Source organism: Camelus bactrianus, chromosome 4 (assembly GCF_048773025.1).
Source record: "Camelus bactrianus isolate YW-2024 breed Bactrian camel chromosome 4, ASM4877302v1, whole genome shotgun sequence".
Taxonomy (NCBI): domain Eukaryota; kingdom Metazoa; phylum Chordata; class Mammalia; order Artiodactyla; family Camelidae; genus Camelus; species Camelus bactrianus.
Genome location: NC_133542.1, coordinates 20,746,212 through 20,763,392, shown reverse-complemented (window position 1 = coordinate 20,763,392; position 17,181 = coordinate 20,746,212). Strand labels below are relative to the sequence as shown.

At 33.1% G+C, this 17,181-nt stretch overlaps 1 protein-coding gene across 1 annotated transcript in view; it reads left to right on the top strand.

The window, feature by feature from the left end:
• The window catches only part of CNTLN (centlein), a 247,919-nt gene that overhangs the window by 205,152 nt on the left and 25,586 nt on the right, over positions 1–17,181 (top strand). Inside the window, exons 20-23 of the mRNA XM_010946034.3 lie at positions 20–117; positions 1,619–1,745; positions 3,259–3,396; positions 3,979–4,164. Of these exons, the coding sequence (XP_010944336.1) occupies positions 20–117; positions 1,619–1,745; positions 3,259–3,396; positions 3,979–4,164 (549 nt within the window). The remainder of the gene's footprint in view (positions 1–19; positions 118–1,618; positions 1,746–3,258; positions 3,397–3,978; positions 4,165–17,181) is intronic.

The window sequence follows — 17,181 nt, the reverse complement described above, 5'->3', positions numbered from 1 at the left end:
ATGTGTATTTTTAATCTAGAATGCAACTAATGAACTCACTAAACAATCATCAAACTTGAAGTCTCTGAAATTTGAACTCCTAGCAAAAGAAGAACACATAAAGGAAATGCATGAAAAGTATGTGCTTTGTATTTTTACCCATTGTATTTGGTGCCACCTAGTGGCAACAAGTACTCTATTAAACAGTGCACCCAAGAAACAATACCAACACGTTAAAAATTAAGTTTCACTTCCTTAGCTCGTGTTTAAGGCTACGTAAGATGAAAACTTACGGAATATTACATATAGCGTGGTTGGTGGCAAGATAGTTACTATTTTTTACATAGAGTAAGAATGTTTACAGTCAGATTTTTTTCCTTAAACATATTTACTTTTGAATAAGTATCAGTTAATAACCTAAAGACTATGAACAAAAAACTTGAGAATATGGTCATTATTTGACTAAAAATACACGTATAGATTGATCTTTATATTGGGCTTAATGCTTAAGCTTATAAAGCTAAAGTGGCATTTATATTCTTTTAAAGTATTTGTATTTAAAGTAATGAGAGGGTTATGAAAGTTTGTACTTTTTGTGTTTATACTAAAAAGAGGTTAAAAATGTATCTTATAAAATCAAAATTATTTCCTTTCTATATTTTTTATAGATGTTCTAGAGCTTGGAGGTGATAACAAGTTTAGAAAGAATTCTAGTAATTCATAATTTGAGTTACTTATATTTTGTATAAATACATGTATACAACATTAGAATTGAAGGTCACTTAAAAGTGGTATTAATAGATAAAACTATTAGACAGAAAAGGTTGGTTCATTTTTAAGCAGCATATCATTAAGCTTATTTATAGATAAAGAAGGTAGTTTTACTCACTGTTTGCTAGTGAGGACTCTAGAGAAACATTCTTTGAATCCTTTACCTGCTAGCTCTGTGCCTCAATTTAATAGAATTAACTCATAAAGTTCTTAAGATTAAATGAGTTAGTACATGTAAAGAACTTGTAACTGTGACTGGCACATAGTAAGCACTCAATAAACGTAGCTGTTGTTATTCTTATTATAGTAGTAATAGTAGTAATTGTTACTGCATCTACCATTTTATACTTAATGTTGTCAACTTAAGCTAAACTGATATGTCAATTCTACTTCATATGATGTTAAATTAGAACATAACATGCCTAATTTTAGTGATATTATTAGATTTACATACCTAGAATTACATGATATTATTAGATTTTGTGTTTGTTTATTAAATATTAGAATTGTTTCTTATCAGTATTATGCTTTTTGATAATGTCTAAATATCACTTTGATTTTCCTTAGCAATGCAAGAGTGTTAACAAAAATATATAATAATTTTGTTTTCATAAATTTTATTAATCTTTCTCAGTTCAGCCATTTTTTAATGTTTTAATGCATATATGTATTATATTGTAATTACCAAGTCATAATTAGATTATAAATTTTATAAGTACTCAAAATATTAATAGAGCAATATTTTATCCCATACAATTATTTTATTAATATCAAGTAGCATTTAAAAATTAACACTAGGTGTAACACTGGATAATATGTTAAGCTATTTTCTATCACTCTTGATAAAATGCTTTTCTTCCCTTTCAAGGATGTCTCGAATGGAGAGAGATATAACCATGAAAAGGCATTTGATAGAAGACTTGAAATTTCGACAGAAAGTAAATTTGGAAAGTAATGAGAGTATTAATGAAATGCTAGAAAATCTTGAAAAAAAGGTATCAATTTTTGCATTCACTGACACTAAAAAGTAATAGCCCCTTGTATTTACTTTCTTAACTCAAATATTCAATCTTAATATAATTTATAGCAAATATTCATAAAATATGTATATTGTTATATAATGACATCATTTGCTCTTAAAGTACATTATTTTAAAATTCAAGACTTCAAAATCTCATATATAATACAGCCATACATTCTCTTTATATTTGTAAATATACTGTAAGAAGATAATCAAGTTTAATCTTAAAAATTTTCAACATTTCTGGGATATATAATTCCATTTTATTTAGCATTTTCTTTCATTTAAAACTGTTTATATTGATAGAATGAAGTGTATATTTTAAATGAGAAATATGATAATAATTTCAGAAGTCCTTTGAAATGTGTTCTCACCACAATTTTGTTTAATTTTGGGGGGAGGGGGAGGGAGGTAATTAGGTTTACTTAACCTGTTTACTTTTTTTTTTTTTTAAGAGGAAGTGCTGGGGATTGAAGCCAGGACCTAGTGCATGCTAAGCATGCACTCTACCACTTCAAGCTATACCCTCCCCCACACAGTTTTTTTGAAATGTATTTTCCCCTTGTATACACTTAATTCAGCGTACTTACAAAAAGAGTCATATTTAAAACAGTTGTACAATATCTGATCCCAAAGTAGAAATCAGCAATTTGCTGACTAAGAGGTTTTTTTTTCTTTAAAAATTTTAAAAGGTGTTATTTACACAACTCATAAAGCAGCTTGTGCTTTGGCATTCACTAAATGTCACCCACTCCAGAGAGAGCATCTCCCTTATTTTCCTTATTGGAGATAAAAATATAAGTAGTGCTCAAATGGGTTTAAGAGAGGAAATTTTCATACGCAAGACAAATGCATAGATTTTCTTTCTTTCTCCTGCATACACTCACATGAATTATAAGTACTTCCTATAGGTTTTTTTCAATGCTGTCCTTTAAATTTTGCTCATTTTTTAACTTCTGTACTCATTTCAGATATAGTCTTAGAATGTTCATGTAAGTAATCATATATCTTTAGTAGCATTAAACTGAAAAAAACTATTTCTTCTGCTATTTTTTGAAATGTATTCAACATATTTTGTATTACTGATTTAATTTTATCCTATAAGGTACATGTTTTACTTTCATTAGGGGATATAAGTGAGAGTTATCCATTATTTGGCTTATTTAAGAACCAAAACCAACCATCTACTGCTTGATTAAAAGAAATATAGTTTAAATTCATTTTATATTATTAGGTAAAAGTCTACACATACCAATATTCCTGCTGTTGTGTAGTTTTGGGGTTTTGCTATTGATTTAAGGATTCATAGGGATTTAGTCTCATTCATTGCATGAGTTTTATAAACCTTACACTTGAATTTGATACTATTTATGAGAAAAATAAATGCAACTAGATTTATTCATGCATTCAGTTGGTTTCTGTTGAAACAAATACTGTGTAGTACTAGAATGCTTTTACCAATAATTACCTTTATGCTTTTATTATAGGTGAAGACATTAACTGAAGAGTGTTCCAATAAGAAGGTATCAATTGATTCACTAAAGCAAAGACTTAGTGTTGCTGTGAAAGAGAAGTCACAGTATGAACAGATGTATCAGAAAACTAAAGAGGAGTTAGAAAAAAAGGTATTGTTTTAGGACATTTTAGCTTAGAGATGGAATGTAACAATGTCTTTTTATTTTTAAAGTTGTCATTCTTTTCTCCTCAAAACTACTATGGCTACTTAAACGTTTCCAATAACTGCAAAGAATATTTCTATCTCTACATGAAATGCTAACAATACGTTTACTATTAAAGGGAGAGCTGTATTAGAGAAACATTTTGTTTGCCTTGATAATTTCTAATAAATGAAAACTCTTGTTGAGAATTGGGATTTATGTGAGTGGATATAATTAAATGTTTAGGTCCACCTAAACTTATAAAATAATTAAATATTTCCATTTGATATATGAGATCTTTTGTTCTAAAATAGCTTCCATGCCTTTAATGATTTATTATTTTTAAAAAGCATAAACTAATTTTAGTGATAAATATATGAGAATATATGCTCAGGATATTCACTGAAAGTAAAAACAACTGTCAATTTTACTCAAATAAAAATAAATACAAGACATAGAGTAATGAAACCCTTTCTTTACCTGACATCTCTAACTTTCAAATCTGTTTAAGAAATATTTTTTTATTCTATGATTACTGGTCTTTTGCAGGATATCAGGCTTTCCTTTCTCGTATCAAAAATAAATGAGGCTGAATCTGCAATGGCAGAAATTGAAACAGCGGCGTCAAAGCATCTTCAAGGATTAGCGATGCAAAGTGAGCAGGCCCTCGAAGGTGCACAGAAGAAATTGCTGTTAGCCAATGACAAAGTGGAAGAGTTCACCATATTTGTGAAGGTTTGAATCTTTGTGCTTTACTAACTTGTACTTGCCCTCAGGGAGTGAAGGCAGTGGCCTATTTCAGAAGATATGGGGAGTACTTGGAAGTTCCTTTCTGCTTTCCTAAACCACAAAGCATCTTCTCCTACCCTACTTGCCACATTGTTCAAAATTTCTCTATAAGAGATTTGTTTTTATAACTTGAGTTTAAAATTTTCCACTCTATTATTAATATTCTTTTCTTAATGTCAGTTTATGCCCTATAAAGACATGGAATGCGTAGAGGAACGGTAAATGATTTAGCAGGACAAAGGAAGGCAAACCGAAGTGCCTCCAAAGGGTGTACCATCTAGAAATTATCTGACAGCTGAAGAATCCCAGAAGGGCTCAGGCTGCGCAAGGAATCATGAAAGCTGAGGATGGTAGGGGAAGGGCGGATACCAGGCTAAATGGGTGTTTCATTTGGAGGTCTTTATAAGGAATTTTTAGACCTCTAGTCTGTAATTCTGCCCTGTATAGTTGGCCAGTATTCCTGCCTTAACCTTTCCAGAAAAATGAAAGAGGAGCAGTTCTGGTTTCAGAGACAGGAGGTACTGAGGGCTGGGAGTCTGATGATTGCACCACTACTTTGAGCCCACTGTGCGTGGTTTACATCTCTGTTTAGTGCCTTCCATTCTGCCTTGTATTATCATCAGCAAACAAATCTGTTGTCAATTATAGACTATGATGAATTCCTTAAAGTCAAGGACAACATTTAATTATTTAATTACTCTCTGCCTCCACAACATGATTTTACCTTCATAAATCTTTTTTTCTTGTTTTATATTCAGCTTAGAGTTTTATTTGTTGCATTGTTAGCCAAAATATAAAATTAGAAATACATAATTATAAAATTTATTCAAATTCTAATATTATTTGTCCTGAAATAGTCTTTTTTAATTGAAGTATAGTCAGATTACAATGTGTCAATTTCTGGTGTACAGCATAATGTTTCAGTCATACATATACATACTATTCATTTTCATATTTTTCATTGTAGGTTACTATAAGATACTGAATATAGTTCTCTGTGCTATATGGAAGAAACCTTATCTATTTTATATATAGTAGTTAGTATTTGCAAATCTTAAACTCCCAGTTTATCCCTTCCCACCCCCTTTCCACCTGGTAACCATAAGTTTGTTTACTATGTCTGTGAGTCTGTTTCTGTTTTGTAGATAAGTGTCATTAGTGCCTTCTTTTTTCTTTTTTTTAGATTCTATGCATGAGTGATATCATATGGTATTTTTCTTTCTCTTTCTGGCTTCACTTAGAATAATCTTCTCCGGGTCCATCCATGTTGCTGAAAATGGCATTATTTTATTTTTTATGGCAGAGTGGTATTCCGTTGTATAAATATACCACAACTTCTTTATCCAGTTCTCTGTCAGTGGACATTTAGGTTGCTTCCATGTCTAGGCTATTGTAAATAGTGTTTCTATGAACATTGGGGTGCATGTATCTTTTCAAATTTGAGTTCCCTCCAGATACATGCCCAGGAGTAGGATTGCTGGATCATATGGTAAGTCTATTTTCAGTTTTTTGAGGAGTCTCCATACTATTTTCCATAGTGGCTCCACCAAACTGTATTCCCACCAAAGTCTAGGAGGGTTCCCTTTTCTCCACAGCCTCTCCAGCATTTATCATTAGTGGACTTTTAAACAAAGGCCATTCTGACTGGTGTAAATTAATTACATTTACATTTTGGTTTTGATTTGCATTTCTCTGATAATTAGCAATATTGAGCATTTTTTCATATGCCGATTGGCCATTTGTATGTCTTCACTGGAGAATTGCTTGTTTAGGTCTTCTGCCCATTTTTGGATTGGGTTGTTTGTTTTTTTGTTGTTAAGTTGTATGAGCTGTTTATATATTCTGGAAATTAAGCCTTTGTCAGTCACATAATTTGCAAATATTTTCTCCCATTCCATAGGTTGTTGTTTTGTTTTGCTTATGGTTTCCTTTGCTGTGCAATAGCTTGTAAGTTTAATTAGATCCCATTTGTTTATTTTTGCTTTTATTTCTATTGCCTGGGTAGACTGCCCTAGGAGAACATTGCCAAGATTTATGTCAGAAAATGTTTTGCCTATATTTTCTTCTAGGAGGTTTATAGTGTCTTGTCTTAAATTTAAATTGTTAAGCCATTTTGAGTTTACTTTTGTGTATGGTGTGAGGGAATATTCTAACTTCATTAATTTACATGCTGCTGTCCAGTTTTCCCAACGCTACTTGCTGAAGAGACTGTCTTTTCTCCATTGTATATTCTTGCCTCCTCTGTTAAAGATTGACTGTAAGTCGGTGGGTTTACTGAAACAGACTTTGAATGTGTCCTTTTTAAAAAGAAGAATTGATAACTAGCAGTTTTTAAAATAGAAAAATGGATTTTATGATTAGATACCTGATTATTATAAACTTGATGATGTTTCATGACCTTCGTGATAATGTAATGTGTGTACTTCATCACATAAAGTAGTTTAGCAAAAACTATCTTTTAAAAAATAAAAATTTTAAGTCAGAGAATATGAATTATAGTTAATGATAGTGAATGTCTAACTCAAATTGTTCAAGAGTGACATGTTAGTCCTTCATATTTTCACCAAAATGATAGAGTGTAGATGTTTTAATAAATTCAGGATTGCCCTGGTTTCATGGCTTTTTAATATGAGTAATGTATTAAAGATTGTATAGTAGAGATGATGACATATATGGGTAAAGTATTTTTAGTACTCTTTTAGAACTTTTCCACATTGTTTCAGTTTGGTATTGAGATTGCCTGCATTAAAATCAATAGATTCTATTGTATTTAAATAAAATGCATAATTCTGGGCCCCAAATTTATTGAATCAAAATCTTGGTTGTGGTGGGGCCCAATAATCTGCATTTAACAAGCTAAGTAGGTGACATTATGCATTAATACAGTTTTTAAAACACTTTTCTTAAAGCCCCAAATTGCTTTTATGGATTGACTCTATATAACAAAGTATCTATCAGTTTGGTATTTAATGACACCCTTTACGACTTACGACTTCAGATGGTAATTTGGCAGTTGCTTTTCTTTACTGTGTTTTAGGGCCAATATGTAGTTGATACTGGCATTACTTCTGCCATTTAATTCATTTATCTAATAAAGAGCCACAAGCAAACTGTTGGTCAAACCTGAAGTGCTGGCAAAGGCTGGATATTTGGGTCTGGGGAATGAGATTACCATCATCCTTCTCTTCCTCGCACGTATGGCCCTAGGACTGGGCAGAAATGCTCAGGTGTTGCCATCTGAGGCAACACACTATCAGTGACTTCCTAAATACTACTGTGTTAAAGCTAAGCTTCCACCTCTTTAAAAATTTAGGACTTTCCATTATTTGACCCTATCCTGTTTGGAATCTTTTTCCCCCCACTACTTTTCAGGTTTCACCCAGGTTGTGTTCAGTCTTGCCTTTGCTCAAGTTCTTCTCTCTTGACATGCCCTTCCCTCTCTGCTCTTTGCTCTAAATCCTTCAGTTTTAGCTTGGTGCCTTCCCCTTCCATGAATTCTTTTTTAACTCTGTGGTTAAGAGGAAAGGACCCTACTCTGCCAGTTTCTAGTTCTCTTATCTCAGGCAAGTGACTTAATCATCTGTGCCTCAGTTTCCCCATCTATATATAGAATGAGTGTAATAATGGAACATACCTGAAGTGAGAATTTAAATGCATTAACATAGATGAAGCTCAAGCACTGCCCGATATACCTAACGTGTTATCTGAGTGTCAGCTAGTAGTAGTGGTGGTGGTGGTGGTGGTGGTGGTGGTATGGCTATCATTTATTTCCTGAATAATCATGGTATGTACCATATAAATTAACACATGACTGTGAACTCTGTGTTTGCCTTTTTGTTTCAAGTAGATTATAGCCAATATGAAGTCAGGGACACTATCATTCATTTTACCCACATAATAGGGCTCATTAAATTCTTGAGGAGTTGATTTTACATCTGCTTCAAGAATAGTACTGGACACTTAATCACGGCTCAGACTGAAAACTCTGTGAAGGCAAGAGCTGTGCATATTCCTTAATGAGCACAGCTAAAGAATACATACAGTTCCTACCTGGAACATTGTGATCACCTGGACTCATTCTATGCAGAGCTTATTAGGGTGTCAGATACACAAAAGTACTTAATAAATATTATTAGTAGTATTAATAGTAATAATGTTTGTTCTGGCCCTGTTGTGGAATCTGTGTTCCCTTTAGTCTTTTCATTTATTCATAGGGCACAACCAGATTATAGAAGAGGTGGAGTGGCCATCTGTTCTAGATCTAGTCTTGAATATGGAATTTTGCCCTGGGGTAAAATCAAGTGTTTTGAGCATCTGGGCTGGATATATGGCAGAGCTGAGGCTTTGAATTCTCCTAATAATGGAATAAAACGCACAAGGGAAATTTCTAGAAGTATTTGCTCTGTTTGATTGAGCCCTGATATAGTATAGGCTTGTTAATGTGCTTGTATGTGAGAGTCATACGCCAAATTCCATTTTCTCACTGGTTTTTGTTAGCTGATAAATAAATGTCAGTCAAAGAGCAACATTTAGCGAGAAGCTTAAATTATTTAATTGTCAATATATATTCGCTTTGGTAAGATCTAGTAGTATGTTTTGGGCATATAAATTCCTTGCTTCTTTAGTGAGAACATTTGTAGAGCATTATAATTTTATTTTTAGTATGTTAATATTTTGGCACTGTTTTACTCTCTTAATTATGAAATTATGATTTTTCTGTTCTTTTTTCCCAGCTTTCTTGAGATATGACATGTAACATTGTATAAGATTAAGCTGTACAATGTGATGATTTGATACACATATATTATGAACTGTTTACCAAAATAAGGCTAGTTAACACGTCCTTCACCAACATCTCATTTCTCCAGCCTCTTAGCCCCTGGCAACCACTTTCTACTCTTTCTGAGTTTGGCTTTTTAAGATTCCACATAAAAGTGATAAGTGTCTTTTTCTGTCTGATTTATTTCACTTAGCTTAATGCTCTCAGGATCCATGTATATTGTCACAAATTGGAAGATTTCCTTTTTGTGGTCAAGTAATATTCCATCATACATATAAACACATACACGCACATACATACATACATACATACACACATCATATTTTCCTTATCCATTAATCCATCAATGGATGCTTAATTTGTTTTCATGTCTTGGCTATTACAAATAATGCTGCAATGAACATGAGAGTACATATATCTCTTTGAGGTTCTGTTTTCATTTCCTTTGGATACATAATCAAAAGTGGAATTGCTGAATTATATGTAGTTCTGTTTTTAATTTTTGGGGGAGCTGCTGTACTGTTTTCCATAGTGACTGAACCAATTTACATTCCCACTAATAGTGCACAGTAGTTCCCTTTTCTCCACATCCTCAGCATTTATTATCTCTTGTCTATTTGATAATAGCCATTCTAACAGATGTGAGGTGATACCTTGTGGTTTTGATTTGCATTTTCCTGATAATTAGTGAGGTTGAGCACTTTTCATGTACTTGTTGGTCATTTGTAAATATTCTTTGGGAAAAAATGTCTGTTCAGGTCCTTTTTAAAATTAGATTATTTGGATTTTTGTTACTGAGTTGTATGAGTTATAGATAGTTTGAAATCAGGAAGTGTGAGGCCTTCAGCTTTGTTGTTAAGAACAGTTGGCTATTCAGGATCTTTTGTAGTTTCATACAAAGTTTCATACAAATCCTATTTCTATCAAAAATGCCATTGGAACTTTGATAGAGTGTACATTGAAATCTCTAGATAGCTTTGGGTAGAATGGACTTTTTAACAATTTCAATTCTTCCAATCAGTAAGCACAGGATATTGTTCTATTTATTTCTGTCTTCTTCAGTTTCTTTCTTCAGTGTCATAATTTTCAGTGTATATATCTTTTATTTCCTTGGTTAAATTTATTAAAGATTTTATTGTGTTGGGTGCTACTACAAGTGGGATCGTTTTCTTTTTCAGATGTTTTGTTGTTCATTTATAGAAACACAACTAATTTTTGTCTGTTGATTTTGTATCCTGCAACTTTATTGAATTTGTTGATTAATTCTAACAGCTTTTTGATGAAACCCTTAGGGCTTTCTATGTAAAAGATCATGTCATAAGCAAACAATGACAATTCTACTTCTATCTTTCTGATTAGAATGCTTTTTTTTCTTGCATGATTACTTTAGTTTGGACTTCTAGTGCTATGTTGAAAAATAATGGTGAGAGTGGGCACCTTTTTTGTTTTCCTGATCTTAGAGGAAAAGCTTTCAGCCTTTCACTATAGAGTGTGATGTTAGCTTTGATTTGTATTATACGGTCTCTGTTATGTTCAGGTATGTTCCTTCTATACCAAGTTTGTTGAAAGTTTTATCATAAAAAGATGTTAAATTTTTTTCAATGCTTTTTCTGTGTCTATTGAGATGATCATATGATTTTTATCCTTCATTCTGTTATTGTAGCATATCACATTTTTTATTTGTGTATGTTGACCCATCCTTGCATCCTAGGGATAAATCCAGCTTGATCATGGCATATAGTCCTTTTAATGAGTTGTTGAAATCAGTTTGCTAGTTTTTTGTTCAGATTTTTTGCGTCTATATTCACCAGGGATATTGACCTGTAATTTGCCTTTCTTGTAGTTTCCTTATCTGGCTTTGATATCAGGTTAATGCTGGCCTCATAAAATGAATTTGGAAGTATTCTCTCCTTTTCAATTCTTTGGAAGAGTATAAGAAGGATTGACATTAATTTTTAGAATTTGTTAGAATTTGTTAGAATTCACCAGTAAAGCCATCAAGTCATGAGATTTTCTTGGTTGGAAAGTGTTTGATTGCTGCTTTAATCTCCTTACTCATTATTGGTCTGTTTCAGATTTTCTGTTTCTTCATGATTCAGTCTTGGCAGGTTGTATGTTCTAGGCATTTATTTATTTCTTCTGGGTTGTCCAATTTGTTGGCATATAATTGTTCATAGTAGCCTCTTATGCTTCTTTGTATTCCTGTAGTATCAGTTGTCATGTCTTCTCTTTCATTACTAATTTTATTAATTTCATTTCTATTTTTGTCTTGCTAAGTCTAGATTAAAGTTTATCCATTTTGTTTACCTCTTCAAAAAGTAGCTTAGTTTCACAGATCTTTTCTGTTGTCTTTTTTGTCTCTATTTATTTCTCCTCTGCTCTTTGTTATTTGCTTACTTCTAATAACTTTGGGCTTAGTTTGTTCTTTTTCTAGTTCCTTGAGGTGTACAGTTAGATTATTTATTTGATGTCTTTCTTTTTGCTTAGTATAGGCAATTTTTGCTTTATGTGGGGCCCCACATGGCAGTGGAGGTCAGTTGCAGGATTTGAGTGTTGCCATGCAGGTGCTCAGACGGAGGGGCTAGCTGCAGGTGAGCCCAACAGTACAGGCCAGTGAGAGAAGGCAAGGCCAGATGTGGGCCTCCAAACAGTGGTGGCTACAGGGTCTCGTCACAGGTACTTGCATGTCACTGGAGACCAGTGCCAGGAGGCAGGCCAGTGGCAAGCAGGTCCTCTGACGAAGGGTTAGCCCCAAATGCATGCACAGCCATGGGCATCAGCTGCAGGGATCAGGACTGGTGTGTTGCCCCTGTGCAACTGTAGAGGCCCGGCTGGCTTCCAGTGCAGATTGCAGGGTCCAGTTTGGGGTAGGGAGGGACTCAGGCAGGTGGCATCTGTGAAGGTGAAAACCTATGGAGGGGGAAGCACGGTGGTGAAATCTGCAGGGGGACCATGGCAGCCATCCTGGCCGTTGGTTTCTTCCATGGTGAAAGCTGTTCAGGTCTTCGACAGAGCAGGCCACTGTGAACCATGACTGCTTCTGCTGCGTAGCTGATACTGGAGTAGCCTCAGGCATTCTTCCTTGTGCCAGCCTATCTCTGTGTGTTGCAGCTTTGTCAGTCTCTGGGTGGCGTGAAACCAAGGTGGGTGCTTCATACAGTGATATGGAAGACTGGGGAAGCTGGTTGCTTGCCTCATTTTACCTTGCCCAGTGAGGGAACTCTTTTGAACTGCGGAGTTCCTGCTTGGCACTGAGCAGTGCCGCCCTGGTGGATGGGATGATGCAGACAAAATGAAGCTGTCCTATTTTTTCTTTTTGTGCAGTTATTCTCAGGTTTTTTGCTCCACGGTGTAGCTGAAGTTTCTTAAGTGGACCCCTGAGCTCTGCCAGAGCTATTTTTGTTTGTGGATAGCTGAGTTTTTATTTCTGTGGTGAGATGGAGGCTTGGTCTCCTACTCTACCATTTTGGTGACATCACTTCTTAATTATAATTTTTAAACAGTTTTATAATAAAATCTAAGTGGGTGAACTTTCAAGTATGTAAATTATATCTTAACAAATCTGTTTAAGAAGCTGTTTTTAAAAATACATTACTTCTCTAAGAAACTATGATAGTAGGAGTGACTCCAGAACATTTGAGTAGCCAATTATAACTTCTTTACAATAATCTAATCTTATTGAAAAAAATCCAATCAGTCCATTATGATTCAATGAAACTCAAAATTTTCTGTAGTAAGCTAACACAGATAAAGACTCATTGATAAAGACTGGGAAACTAGATCTAATAAGACTGGAATGAAATAGCTTGTTGTCTTTTGCTCTAACACTATTGCATTGCTGGCTGATTACAAAAATTTTTTTTTATAATATTGAAAAATATAGAGACTTTCATCAAGATGTACATCCAAGAAAGTATTCCTATTTTGAAAATGTACTCATATATTAGAACAATTCCTAACCCATGATTTTCCAAGAATTTTAAGAAAGCTGACACAAATTTTTAGAAAATCAGGTAACATTTATTGAATGCTTATTTTGTACCATACAGTGTTTTTACTTACCTTGATAATAAGTGATTGCCAAGGACCATTATTCAACTCATGCAAATATAGTGAAACTTTTGAAAGGTTCTAATGTTTTTAACATTGAAATATTTAGAGAGTTTTGCATAGTTTGAGGGTTTTAGACTTCCTTAAAAAAGAACTGAGCTGATTTTGAACTGGTAATAGAAGGCAATTTTGTAATGGATGGAAGGGAAGTAAAAATAAAATCTAGATGGAAGAAGCACCCAGAGCTGAAAGCAGACTGATTTACTTAAGGGAGAGAGAGAGAAGTAAAGCTGAGACCCAGCATATAAACACAAAGCAAGTGTAATCATATGAAAACAAAAACTTAACTTGGATGTATGGATGGAAGATAAAACATTTCAGTGATCTTAATGCAATGAGATTCTACTGTATATCTGAAAGGCATAGTTTGGAAGGGGAGAGGAATATTCAAGCATCATGAAGTATATTTCAACCAAGTAATATAACATTTTCTAATAATAGAGGCATTTGTTCCCAAATATACCTGTATTGCTTTTAGCCAGATCATGGCAACATTGCTGAAAACTCTGTGTATCCTGTGTATAGAATGACAGTTCAAAGCATTTTGAATTAGGATGCCTGTAGTTGACAGAAGTAAAAGGAATGAAAGAACATTGTTGATATGAATATATACAGAATTACTGCTCTTAAATGAGTAAACGTCTACATGTATCCCAGTATTTTTCCTACCAAATACTGCAATTTAAAATTGTACCATTAAAAAATTGAGATATAGTTGACATATAACATTATACTAGTTTTAGATATACAACATAATGATTCACTATATGTATATATTGCTAAACGATCTCCACAGTAAGTCTAGTTAACATCCATCATCACACATAGTTACAATTTTTTTTCTTATGCTGAGAACTATTAATAAAGGCATTTGAAGTGCGAGTATATAGGATAGATTATTTAGTCACAGCACTGCTCATCATGTCTGCTGTGTAACATTGATTGGTTCTACCTTCTTTTGGTACCTCTTTCTAGTGACACTCTAGTAATATGTGTGAGTGGATCCTGGAATCCCAATATTATTCAATCCTATTTAGAAATTCGATTGGAATACGTAAGATTAAGAAATTCTTGAAATAGATCTCAGAAGCCCATTGGGACATATAATAACCCACCCAAATTCATTTGTACCTCATTGTAGAAGGTTAATTGTACAGCTTTTCACTTAGCTTGCAGTCTTTCTCTCCAGCACAATTCTATTACAATCTGGGGTGACCTTATATCCATGTAGGCCATTCAACACCCTGGTCTCTCAATTATTTAGCATATTCAGTTCCAGTGATTGGTCTCATAATCATATCCCTGATTCTTGGTTCTCCACTAAGGAAGCATCACCCACCTTACCTTATGGAGCACTTGGAAATATATGTGGGTGCTTTGTTGTCACACTGACAAGGAAATGCTACTGACATTCAGTGCCCACAAGCTAGGGATGCTAAACATCCTGCATTGTGAAAGTTAGTCCTATGCAATAAAAAATTGTCATCTCCAAAATACCAAAAGTATCACCATTAAGAAACATTACTCTTAGCCTTGTCAGTAGCAGTAGCTGCATCAACTTTAAAATCTCTGTTTCCAGCATCTTATTCTCTGATCCCCATTTCTTCTTGTACTTATACTCCAGCAATTCTCTGATGTGATTACAACCTAAATTCATTAACTTTACCACTTTTTCACTTGTTATTACCACTCTCCTTCTCATTGTGCCTTTACTTCCCTCCTCATGCAGCAAGGACTCCATGTTCTGTCATGGTCACTGTTTAACATATATCCCCAGGCTCATCTGTCACTCTGTCACATTCACATGGAAAAAAATCCAAACCTAGTTTGTTTTGAATTTCTACCTGTTTTCCATCTGACCTAAGCAGCTGAATGTCTCTAAAGAAAAACATAACCATGCTGATTTGTATTAATTTAAATTCGTAACTAAGGACTGAAAACATGTTAAGCACAATTTTGGTGAAAATATAAAAGGCAATCAATGAATCCCCAAGTGTATTTACTATCCTCTTTTATTTAATCTATATAATACTCAGATATCAACAGTTCAAGTAGAGAAAATGTCAGCAAGGCTACTTTCTTTTCAAACCCATGAGGAACATTCACAAAAAGTACTTACATCCTAAGCCACAAAGTTCAGCAAGTTTGAAAAAGCAAAACTCATTTAGACTATGTACCCTAACTATGGTATAATATAACTGTGATTTTACAAAATTAAGTGGTCAAATGTTTCCATCATCTTAGAAATTCCAAACTCATTTATATGATTTTGAGTTAAGGAGGAAATAAATTGTGAGTTTATGAACTGTTTCAAAATGAACTACAGTGAAATATCAAAAACCTTTGGAATTTAGCCAAGTTTAACTGTTAAATTTAACTTTCAACTCAAGATGCTAGAAAAAGAAAACAATAAATTCAAAATTTTAAAATGGCTTGAATAAAAATTTTTAAATATAACCTATAAAATACCTCCTTTTTTCCTCCCGAAAAATGAATTGAAAATGTACAACTAAACTGTGATTGTCAATGACATATTTGTGGACTTAGAAAATTCAGGAGAATCAAATCATGGATTATTAGAACTAACCAGATAATTTAGCAACAAGTTCAAAACAAGGTCAGCATACAAAATAAAGGAGACTTTACAAGTAATAATATATTTAAAATACTATTTTTAAATGTCTATTTACAGTGATTTTAAAAACTATTAAATACCTAGGAATAAACCATTCAAGAAATGCAAAAAATATAATGTAGACTATAAAACACTGAGAGACATAAAACAGAACTAAATAAATGAAGAGATATACTGTTTTTCTGAATGGGAAGAAATAATATTGTGAATGTGAGATTTCATTCCATATCTAATCTAAATGTCAGTGCTGTCCAAGATACTGACAAATTGATTCCAAAAATATAACTGAAGGAGAGGGAATGAAGATAGCTGAACAAGGAGAAGAATGGGCAGGAAGAGAGGAAAGTTTTTTCCTAGCAAATACCAAAACATACTATAAAGCTGTAGTAAATGAAACAGCACGATGAATGCAGAAACAGATGCTTAGAGCTCTGGAACAGAAAAGAGAGTTCCAAAAACTGACTCAGATACATAGGAATTTAGAGTGTAAAGTTTGGATTTTGCATTTCAAATCAGTATTAGGGAAAGTGGTCAATAATGGCATTTTGGAGAAATTGATTTCAAGTTAGAAAATAATATGATTGGCTTATAATTCACAAAACCCACAGATATATATTACACATTAACATAAAATACAGGAATAAAAAATAAAACGGTTAAAGCATTACAAAAATACTTTATAATCTTGAGATGGGAAACTAATCAACACACAAAACCTAAAATCAATAAATGCAACTAAAAACTACGATTATATAAAGACACTTAACTATAGGGAAAAGATACTGTAAATAAAGTTAAAAGACTAGTGACAGTGAGAGAGAATCTTTGTGCATAAGTAACTGATAAAGCAATATCTAGAATATATAAAGAATTTCTGCAAATAAATGAACAAAATACAAATAGCCCAATATAAATAAGAGCAAGTAATAAAAATAATCACTGAAGAAGAAATACAGATAGCACATAAATATATTGTGAAGATCCTCAGTCTCACTAGAAATCCAGGAAATGCAAAATAAATAAAAATTAAACATAATTTATCATCTATTTGATATCAGACCAAAAAACTATAAAAGGTGTATAAAATTCAAAATTGACAAGAATCTATGGGAAAAAGTACTCTCACATGCTTTTAAAGTGAGTATAAACTGATACATCATTTTAAAGAGCAACATGGCAGTTTCTTTCATAATTTAAAATGCACATATGATGGGTTCTTTGAAAAGATCAACTAAATTGATAAATCTCTAGCTAAAGATATCAAAAGAAAAAAATACAAATTGCCAATATTGGGAAGGAAAGATGAGATATCACTACAGATCCTAAACATATAAGGAAATGTTATATAACAAGTTTATACCAATCAATTTGACAATTTAGGTGAAATGAATATCTTACCTGTCATATATCTAGCACTACACATGTCAGATAACATAAG